Raw genomic sequence first — 11,440 nt, forward strand, 5'->3', positions numbered from 1 at the left:
ACCAGCCCCTTCATTGTGTCCTGTTTTCTAACAAGTGTTCTTGAATTGACCGTTTTGTTTGTGGTACAGAAAACAGGCTGCAGGCGAGGAGCTTCTCTGGCTCCTGGGTCATATAAGGTGTTTGATAAGAACAACTGGTGGACAGGCTCTGGGGGGAACAAAGTTGAACCTTTCATGGCTGAGCCCTCAAACTGCTCTAGGTGGAACCAGTAGGGCTCACATTGATTTCCAAGGAAATGATTGAAAGTTCAAATAATTTCAAATTGATGGTGGACAAACGATCCCTTACCATTCTCCTCTCCCCCCATTGATCTTAAGACACATGTCAGAGGAGACTGAAGCCTCTGGGATTTGCAAAAGTTAGGGGATCATAGGATGACAGATTCAGATCTGGAAGAGACCTTAACAGCCTTAAGTCCAGAGAAAAGTTGCGCAAGAAAATATATGTCGAAATCTGAGGGCAGAAAATTAAAAAGCCTAGGGCAGGTTCCTCATTTCCCCTAGTCCACATTACTAGGAAAACATTTAGTGGGTTTTCCCAATCTTGCCTGAGAGGGACCATATTGGAACAAATAGGTTGAGTCCCTGACTCTGCCACTTAATACCCAGATGTGATTTTGAGCAAGTCCCATAACTTCTCTCTGTCTCAATTTCCTCATCTGTAAAAAGGCCATGTTAGACTCAATGACCTCAAAGGCCTATTTCCTCCAGGATGGCCACTATATGGGTTCCGCCATAGCCCAGTAAAGGACATGTTCCTAACTATATAGTCCAATTAAATATCTGAACAATTGTGCATTTCTCCCACGTGTTCTCTGTGGTTCCTGTCTTCCTTGGCTGAGTGAGAGGCAAAGAGTGATTCTCTATAATGGCACCCAAATGTCAAGATTTATTCTGTGATAATAAAGGAGAGGAAGACTTTCCCCTTAATTTTTGGCTTAGATGAATTGGGTAGCAGAATGCTATTTAAATGGTGAAAGTCTTAATCATAAGAAGATAAATTTTTCTGTGATGGCAGTTGCTCATTACCCTTGTCAGATGCTCCTTCCTAATAAACTCATCAAGTAATGTGCTTATCCAGGATGGGGTCTTCATAGTAAGCTCTGTTGCTCATCAGTTGTGGATAGGCTTGAAGCTTCACCTGGGTCACTCACATAGCTTTAGCATGGATCCATGTTGGCTTTAGTTGTCTGCTGACTATTTTGCAAAATGTGACTGTTCTTTGGGTGACTATTAAAAAATAGGCAGAAGTCTTTGGTTCCTGCGGATCATTGTATTTAGGAAACTGAGCTTAGTGTCTGAAGTTTTAATGTCCCCAAAACATAGTCATACACCACGTGAAGATCTGTGCAATCTTATTATTAGCCACACAGTGAATATGAAGTGAGGGGCACTCGTGATGTAACTACTCAAGTGAGGTAGACCCTTTCCTCAGGAAGCTTCTGCTAGGAGGCACATGAATAAATAGACCTGTGACCTTATTGGTAGAGGGAATTTCCTCTACCAATGCCACTTGGTACCTTCTCTGCGACTTGCTAGTATTCATTGCTATAGCAACAAGAAGGGAAGTGATCTGCCCAGGTCACATGGCCAGGGTGTGTCAGAGGTAAGGCTTGATCTCAAGGGTCTTCCTTGCTTTGAGAATGGCCCCACAGCCATGCTGCCTGGGCCTTTGGGTTTAGGATCTATGAAAGTCAATAGAATCCAGAGTCAGGAATACCTGAGTTAAAATCCGGCCTCAGACACTTAATAATGACCTAGCTGGTGTGGCCTTCAGCAAGCCACTTATCCCCATTTGCCTTGCAAAAATATAAAAAACAAAAGTCAGTAGAATGATCTTCAAAGAATGGATCCTGGGAACTTGAGGCCTCTCCTAAGAAATGGTGTTTGAGCAGCCCTTTGAAAGGGTTCCAAGAGAAAGGAGGTCTCACCTGGCCTGAGACACAGCCAGTGCAGGATATAAGATAGTCCCTATTTGGTGGGAATGTGCAGTGAGAGAAGGGAAGTCCTATGAAGTCTTTTGGGAAGAGTAGACCGGAGCCATATGGAAAGAATGTCCAATGCCAGACAAAAGAGGTGGAGTTATCCTAGAAGAAAGAGGGAATCGTGGAATCATCTTGGCTAATGAAGAGACAGACAGTCATTCAAGTACTTAGATAAAATACTATTTAATAATGATGATAACTAGCCTCCATATAACGCTTTAAAGTTTGTGGAATACTTTATAGATCTCTCTCTTTTTTTGCCCTCCTAATAACCATGGGAAACAGAGACTATTTTTTTGTCCCTATCTTACAGATGCTGAAGTGAGGTAGGTAGAGGTGAAGTGACTTGTTCAAGGTCACACATCTAGTGTCTGAAGTATGATTTGAATTTGGGTCTTACAGAGCACCAGCCCTGGAGTCAGGAAGACCTGAGTTCAAATCCAGCCTCAGACACTTAATGATTACCTAACTGTATGACTATGGGCAAGTCACTTAACCCCATTGCCTTGCAAAAACCTAAAAATAAAAAAAAAATGAATTTGGGTCTTGCCTATTCCTGGTCTAACACTAGCATTTGCCCCATCTCACTCTGTCACTTTGATGAAAACATGGAGAATGAAATGGAATAGAGAGAGACTTCAGCTGAAAGTCTGTTGCACTAGTGTGGGCAAGAGGCCATGAGGGATTGAGCTAGGGTGGTCACAGTGTGAGTTAGAAATGTTGAATGTAGAACAGACAGTATCTGGTGACTGATTGGATTTGATGGAGGGACCACTGTGAGCGAGGATGAAGAGTCAAGGGTGTGAATCGGTGTGGCTAGAAGAATGGAGTATCCGGGACAGAAATAGGACGATTGGGGGGTGAACTTTGGACATTTTAAGTTTGGGGTGCTTATGGAACATTCAAGAGGAGGTGTCCCGCGGATTGTTGAAGGAATGGGAGCTCAGAAGAGAAATGAGCGAGCCATTGGCGCAGAGATCACAGTCTCATCCTAGAGCGCTTGGCTGTACTCATGCCGGAAGATAAGATGATTCTTCAAAGAGCCTGAGAAGGATGGGTCCAACAGGAAGGAGGACAAGCGTGAAAGCAATGGAACAGCATCATGAAGAGAAGACATCCAGAAGAGGATAGCCAGCAGCCAGATGGAGCAGGGAGCTCAAGATGGATAGGGACTGAGAAAGAGAGGGCCCACGATGCTGTGATCATGACTTCGGAAGTGACTGAAGCTTTCTTTCACCAAATCCGTACTCAAATAAGAACCCCATTAAAACATATCTAGGAAGTAGCCATCTAGTCTCTGAGCCCATCTCATGCCTAGGCCCTTTTGCCTAACCCAGAAATCTTGAGGAGTCTTAAAATATTCTGGTTGGAGCCTTTCACTTAGCTGAAGTTGCCATTGGCATCAGTCAAGTTATGTTTCGGACTTATGGAATCGGCCTCCGGGCTGTGGCTGTGGGCGGCGGCCTTGTGACATTTCTGTTGGGGTCTCTGACAGCTGACACGCTGTTTTTCACTTGTCCATGGACTGTGCTCCTGCTGTTTGTGCAACACACCGTTCCACTGCCCATTGCTTAGCCAAGTCAAAACCCTCTTCTGTTGTCCAATCTCAAGACAAAGCACAGTTGGGCAGAATGAGGTTTCTAAGCAAGGTTCTTTCCCTTCCACTCTAAATCTTTCCCCTTCATTTCAGCCACTGCCATGAAGTTTCTGGCTAGAGACATGGTTTTTGTTTTTTTATTTGGTTGTTTTGGTTTTTGGTTTAGTTTGGAAGTTTGGGGGTTTTGTTTTGTTTTGTTTTTTTGCCTGGGAGTTTAGCAACTTCCAAACTTTTTAAAGGGAAATGTAGAAAATGCTACTGATAGTATCTAAGTAGGAAAAGGAGCTGAAGTGGTTAGCTCAGCACTCTCTTTGCCATAATCTCCGTGTAATAAATAAGAGCATATGAGAGGATTAAATAAATCTTTCCTAATACTTTTTGATTGGCTTAATCAATAATTAATCATCTTTAGATGAGGCTGTAACTTGTGGAGTAGATATAATTGGATTAGCCATGGAGAGGCCACTGGGGAGCTTTGAAGAGATTAAAATGGCTGTCAATCCCATAATTAAACTGCCACAAATAAAAGCAATCTTGTTTTAAAAAAAGAGAGAGAGAAGGAGGAGGGTGAAAAGATCCAGTGGGCAGGGGGAAGAGGACCAATTCAGCATGCAGCAACAGGTACTTCAGCACCACAAGAGACTGGACAGGGAAATGCTGATGTATTTCTCTAAATCTTTCCCCCATTTAATGGTGTGCCTGGCTCTTGGGGGACAGGTGAAACTTTTAACAGCTCCCTCCGGCTTATCCCTTATCCCAGAACAAAACAGATTCACAAAAGGGAAAATGGAGATGGCTTTTTACTTAAAATAGAAAGAGACCTGCCCCTTGTCCAGAGCCCATTTAGACCCTGACTTTTCATGCCTTTTAATTGGCTTAGTAGGTTTGGCTTCTGTGAATGAAGCCTTTTATCTCCCTCCCATTTTCCCCTCCTTCCAGCACCCCTTTCATCTTTCTTGTTCCAAACACACAGAGAGAGCTTCAGGAAAACACTTTGGTTTTAAAGACTTTTTTTTTTAAAGGATGTGAATTTGAGGGGGTTGGGGAGGCGTCTGTTTGTGTGTGTGTGTGTGTGTGTGTGTGTGTGTGTGTGTGTGTGTGTGTGTTCTCGTGCGCCCACGCGAAAGCAAATAGGAGATGCTGGTGAATACTTTTTCCCCCTCTTTCTTTTCTTTCCTTTTTCCAGAGAGGAGGTGATTAAACCAATGGGTGTGAGGCCGGATGGGACAATGGCTCCTTTGGAGGAAACGCTTTGCCAGTACCACGTCACCAAGGAGAACAGCTCTGACTCCGACTGAAAGAATCACCTGCTCCACTCTCAATATCGCTTTCATCAGCATCTTTCTCTGTAGCCCCAGGGGGAATCTTTTCTCTCCAACATCTAGGCCCTTGCTTTGGCTGGAAGCACATTAACTGGTTTACTTCTTCAGCATCCGGGATACTGAAAAGGGTGATTCTGTGGGATCTGCAATATTGAAACTGAGGCATTGGTACAGAATGTCAATGGGGTGAAGTTTTACCCAAGGGCTGGGGAGGGAGGGGAGGGGAGGGTGGGATAGGGAGAAGGTGGGGTTGATGTGTGGGGACAAAAAAAGTTATTGCATCTCATCAGATGGGACTGATGGGCTGCCTCGGAACATTCGGTCTGCTGTGGCCCCTAGTCAGAAGTGTGGCGGTGTTCATCAGCTCAGTTGGACAAGAGGCCCCTTCCAAGCTCCTCCAAAAGATGGCCTCGAACGAGGACTGAATCATGTTTTGTGTGTTAGATCATGTCTGATTAGGTGAAGCCAGAGCAGCTGCTTCATGACCCCAGTCCCATCTCCCCACTTATCACATCTCAATTATATTTAAATCTATCATATGAATATATATGTAAACACATACATGCACGCGATTACACAGAGGCTGCCCCCCACCTGCATTCTTCTCTAAGCCCATTGTTTGTAACTCAGAATGCAATTTCCCATAGACTGGTCATTATGCATGGTGGTTAGGTTCCTAGATCAGCCTAAAAAACACACAAAAACCCCCTATTTAATCCCCCAACTCTATTTAACCTACAGTGTCCCTGATGTATTGTACATAATAATAGAATAGTTTCTAGCTGATACTGCCCCTATGGGAAGTGTGCATTCTGAGTTCCAAATCAGCCGTCTTCAGATACTGGCCCATCACCCCAGCAGTGGCTGCCGGGCTGGGCTCTCTGGCAATGACAGCTGCTTGGGGGGTGGGGACGCTAGGGTAGACCAACTTTGGTGGCTGAGAAAGCCAAGGGCTTAGACCTAAGTGGTGTCTTTGTCAGTTGGGGGCCGCCTCTCTGTGTGTCTATGTGTCTCTAGAGATCCATTCATTACCGTACATAATCAGGTTGTTAATGGTAACTTTATATATTTAAAAAAAAAGAGTAAGACCACACAATTGTTGGTTACTGCTAATTTTATTAGGGACGTTCATTTTTATTTTTAGACTGTGTCAGGATTTCACAACCGAAGGATAGAAAAACGAATCGTGTCATAGAACGAGGGACCTACTAGATCAAGTCAAAAGGAGTTTGGTTTCCTTTTTATACATATATAGATAATGTGCTTAACCACTGCCTTTTAAAACTTTAAATTAAATAAAACATTGGAGTTGATTCAGCTTGGCCAGTGGTGTGTTTCTTTACAGAGAGGTACGGTGAATGCTAGGGCTGGAGAATCAAAAGTCCTTAAGTTTGGAAAGGGTCACGGGGTCATGGAGTCCAGTCCCCTGCCTTGACATGAATTCTACCTACAGCATCCTGACAGAGGATCTTGGGGTCCCAGCTTGAACCCACCCAGTAAAAACAACCTCCCCCTTCCAGGATAATGGATTGTATTCTCAGAAGCTTGTCATCATTAGAAAGCAGAATCAAGAGGCCGCTGTGTTGGGGCGAAGTGTTCACACAACCCCAAGTTGCATCCTGCCCTTGTTCTGCTGGCCAAGTCCCTAACCTTACTCCCTTCATTTTTCCCAGTTTGATGAACAAGCTCCCACCCCCCACCCCCTCCCTAAGCCCCTGAGAATGGTTAAAACCTAAATTATCGACTTCCCAGAGTGGTTGTACCGATCCCAGAGGGAAAATTCTGCCACCACTCCCTGTCCCTAGCTCACTTCATAAAAGCAATGGACTCCTCTGGGAGAGAGCTCTATATTTGGGTATATTTCATTTTGAGTGGGGCAGAATGAGTCCCAATGGATGGATCTCAGGTCTCCTTACATTATCTTACCCCCCATCACCCCTTTTCCAGAATTTCCTATTTATACCCCGAGCTGCTGGTCCCCCAGGCTCACCACCTCAGCGCCATCTCCAACTCCTTGTCCTTCCCCACCCCATATATCCAGGCAGCTGCCAGGCTTGTGATTTTTACTTCTTACTTACAGTTCAGGCCCCGATCATCCCTTTCCCAGACTTTTGCAGTAGTCTTCTAACTCATCTCCCAACTTCTAATTCCTCTCCATTCCACTCTATTTTCCATGAGCTGCCAAAGCGATTTTCCTAAAATGCAAGGTCATTCCCCTATGACCCTATGTCATTCCCATCCTTAATAAGCTCCAAGGTCTGTTGTTTCTAGGATCAAATAGTTCATCTTTTTTCATCTTTTTTCATTTCTTTTTTTATAATTACACAATTATGCAGTTGTGACATACAATTTACAAATAGGCAAATGGATATGTATTGTGGAATGCATCCTCCAAAATATTTTACTGATGAGGATTTCAGTAAAATTAAATTATCAAAAATGTTTGGGGACCATGGGCTTATACCAAAGTATGACCTCCTTCCTAGTCTTCCTGTGGTTTCCAGATCTGACGCAGTATCAGTCTAATGCTCTTCCACAGCTTCAAATACTTGAAGAAAGCTATTGGGTTCCCCCTTTTTCAGGTTAAATCCCCTCAGTTTCTTCACTCATTCCTTATGCTGTCAAGCCATCACCATCAAAGTTACCCTCCTCTCCATGAGCTCTGACCTGGAGCCCACAGGACTCCACACAGATGTGGGCTGACCTGGGCAGGACAGAGTGGAGCTGCCCTTCCTTTGTTCTGAAGGCTGCTGTTCTATGAATGCAGCCTTCTTATTTTAGGGGAGAAAAGGGAAGGGCAGGAAGCAGCTCTATAACTCAATTCATATTGAGACCACAGCTAAAATCTTGAATTTTTTCCTTCATCCCCAAGCTGGACATGTTTAGGTAATTTTTTAAACATGTAAGTGAAAATATGCATTTAAACTAGGCCATGTAATAGATGCTCGAGATACAGAGAAGAAAATGAAATGGTTCCTGCCTCCAGAGAGCTTAAGAACAAAACATGTTCAGAGATAAATAAATAAAACATAGACACCAAATACATTAAAAAGTAATGGGGGGGGCAGCTAGGTGGCACGGTGGAGAGAGCATCAGCCCTGGAGTCAGGAGGACCTGAGTTCAAATGTGGTTTCAAATACTTAATAATTACCTGGTGTGGCCTTAGGCAAGTCACTTAACCCCACTGCCTTGCAAAGACTTAAAAAAAAAAGAAAAAGTAATGGGGGGGGGTGGCTAGGTGGTGCAGTGAAGAGAGCACCAGCCCTGGAGTCAGGAGGACCTGAGTTCAAATCCGGTCTCAGACACTTAATAATGACCTAGGTGTGTGGCCTTGGGCAAGTCACTTAACCCCATTGCCTTGCAAAAACCTAATGGAGGGAGAGGTAGCTGGGTGGCGCAGTGGATAGAGCATCAGCCCTGGAGTCAGGAGGACCTGACTTCAAATTTGACCTTCTATACTTGATACTGTGTGACCTTAGGCAAGTCACTTAACCACCTCCAAAAACAGTAATATGAGGGGCGGGGGGTGTAGAACTAACAGGAAGGGGAATCTTGAAAGGTCTCCGAGAGCAGGCAGTACTTGAACGAAGACTTCAATGGCACCAGGTGATTCAAGACGCAGGGAGAAGACAGGCCAGTAACTCATTTATCCCTGTAGAGTTCCAGCTGGTTGGTTCCTGCCTCCCTTCTGGATTCTACCTTGGCTGTCCCCCCCAGTGATGGGTCAACCATCAGTTCGTTGAGCAAATCAATCTTCTATGCCTTCATCCAAATTATGGATGAAAACGTTGAGCCTGACGGACTTGAGGACCCAAAGTCTCTGTGTTACAACAGGTCCCTGGATAAGAGCTTAACCAGTTAAAACTAGAAGGACCTCTGAGAATGTAAGGTTTGGAGGAGGAAAGAAGTGCTATTTTGGTTGTGTTCCCAGGACCTTGGACAGTGCCTATCATTTTGTTCAGTCCTTTGCATCATCTCCTCTTCATCGCCTCATTTGGGGTTTTCTTGGCAAAGATACTGGAGGGATTTGTCATTCCATTCTCCAGCTCGTTGTACAGATGTACAACCTGAGACAAATAGTGTTATGTGACTTGTTCAAGGTCACACAGTTAGTGTCTGAGGCCAGACTGGACTCGGGTCTGCCTGCCACCCAGATATCCATATGGTTAGTTCTTAATGTGTGCCTGTTGATGGATCTGCCATCAAAAATTACTTTAGAAAATCCATAGATGGCACAGTGGATAGAATACTGACCTGGAGTCAGGAAGACTTGAGTTCCAATGGGATCTCAGACACTTATACTTACCTAGCTGTGTGACCTTGGGCAAGTCACTTATCCCCATTGCCTTACAAAAGTCCATACTGACATAAGTAGCATAAAAATTTTAGCATGGTTTCACATTATGATAGGGGTTGGGTTTCTTTCCTTTTTACTAGGTAGGGAAAAGAATTTGGAACTGAAAATTTTTTTAAATGAATGTTAAAAAAGGGGAGGGGGAGTGGGAGGAGTCCATGCTGGGTCAGATCAGCAATCCGGTCAGCCTAGGAGGACTTTCTATGGCTTTTGGTTTCTCTTATTGTAGAAAAAGTTAGTTTGATCCCAAATCAGACTCATAAAAAGAAGAAAATGTGTTTATTGGGGGGGAGGGGGTGGACCTGTCGGAATAGGTAATAAATAATCAGATATGCCCCTTTCTCCATATCAACTGAACGTTTGCCATTTACTGTTCAATAAATATTGACTAAGCAAACAGCTTGGATTGCTCGGGTTGGGTGTTTGATCTGCAAAGAGAAGGGCCTTCCAACACATCGCGTTAACCAGACGGTGCACAGGTACCACATTCCGGGAAGATAAGTCATTTCCATTGAAGCCAGTGGGGCTGAGGGCAGGAGCGAGTGAAGTATTACAACTGGATTCAGGAGATGTTTAGATTTGAATCTCATTTCAAGAATTTTTCGGTTGTGTGACCATGGGCCAATCGCTTATCTTCTCTGAGCCTCTGTTTCCTCATATGTAAAATCAGAATGATAGTGCCAAATTCACAATATTGTTGGGACAAATGAGACAAAGGAGGGGAAACGCGTGGTAATATTTAAATTCTAACATGACAAAGTGACAAAATTCAGCAATTATGATTTTCTTATTTGTGGCTTTTTTTTTAATAAGTTTCAGATAGATGGATCTTGGTTTCCAGGATCCATCTATTCTGTTATTTTCCTTTTATATTTAAGTTGCATGAAAATGACTGTTTTATGGAGTTAAATAGTTTGGGGTTTTTTTTTTGGTTTTGTCTTTTCAAGACAATGGAGTTAAGTGACTTGCCCAAGGTCACACAGCTAGGTAATTATGAAGTGTCTGAGACTGGATTTGAATTCAGGTCCTCCTGACTCCAGGGCCAATACACTATCCACTGCACCACCTAGCTGCCCCTATAGTTAAGTAAAAGTTTTCAGATGTCTGAAGACCCAACAAAAGCATCCTTTGGGACAAGTCTCAGCCTCTGGTGAATGGGACTGTGTTTTCTTAATATGAACTATGCACCTAAGGAAAATCCCTATGGGAGCAGCTAATGAGAAAAGGAATGATGATGACAGGACGTTTAATACTGCCAAGACTCTCATAAGATTTCTCAAATATGCCCTTTTCCCTCTGCCACCCTGGTCCAGGCCCTCACCATCTCACACCTGGACTGGTGGAATATCCTGCTGGTGGGTCCATCTAGATGTCAACCTCTGTCCCCTCTCCATTCTGCTCTCCACTCAGTTGTCTGCCCATGTTGTGTTAAGGGACATAATAAACTCCCAAACCTTGCTTGTTTAGCATTCAAGGTCCTTTACCACCTGCCGCCATCCCACCCTACTGGTCTTTCCTGTCACCACCACTGCCTACACAGATCCTTCAGTCTAGGGATACTGGTCTATTTGCCGTTTCTTGAACAAGATAATATGCCCTCTTCTAGCTTCCGAGCACTCTCCCCTCCTCTTCCTCACCTCCTGAATTCCTGGCTTCCTCCAAGTCCCAGCTGAAATCCCATCTTTCCTAAAGGAAGCCTTCCAATTCCCCCTTCCCCCAATTGAATTTCTTTCTGTTGATGATTTCCAATTTCTCTTGTCTATATCATGTTTGGATATTATCTTTTTTTCCAGATCGTCTCCTCCATTAGACTGTAAGATTCCTGAGAGTAGAGAATTGGTTTCCCTGGTGCTTATTCTATATGATCCACTGACTAACCAAAGCGCTGGGTAGAACACTGGCCTAAAAGTCAGAAAGACCAGGGTTCAAGCATTCCCCTTAACACAGACTTATGATTCTGGGCAAATCCTTTCATCTCCGTGTTTGTGGCTAGATAATTCTTCAGGATTATGAATGATAGATGAGCTGATGCTCTGTATCACAGGGAAATGATTTTCCACATGGAAGTATCCCATCCCATGAAATCAGAAGTCTAGAATTAGTTATAGCCATAACAAACTCTCTAAGAAAACAAAAGCTCACCATTGCGAAGTGTTTTTTGGTCATTACCTGCTTGGCTCCC

The 11,440-nt window shown here is 43.9% G+C and overlaps 1 protein-coding gene across 3 annotated transcripts in view; it reads left to right on the forward strand.

The window, feature by feature from the left end:
- Positions 1-5,111, forward strand: part of RIC8B (RIC8 guanine nucleotide exchange factor B) — an 87,463-nt gene extending 82,352 nt beyond the window's left edge. For 2 of the 3 annotated variants that reach the window (XM_074226768.1, XM_074226766.1), the window contains exon 10: positions 4,769-5,111. In XM_074226768.1, coding sequence (XP_074082869.1) covers positions 4,769-4,880 — 112 coding nt within the window. In that variant the 3' untranslated portion in view covers positions 4,881-5,111. The remainder of the gene's footprint in view (positions 1-4,768) is intronic. The other variant, XM_074226767.1, reaches the window with a different exon arrangement.
- The last annotated feature ends 6,329 nt before the right edge of the window (positions 5,112-11,440 follow it).

Source organism: Macrotis lagotis, chromosome 2, assembly GCF_037893015.1.
Source record: "Macrotis lagotis isolate mMagLag1 chromosome 2, bilby.v1.9.chrom.fasta, whole genome shotgun sequence".
Taxonomy (NCBI): Eukaryota; Metazoa; Chordata; class Mammalia; order Peramelemorphia; family Peramelidae; genus Macrotis; species Macrotis lagotis.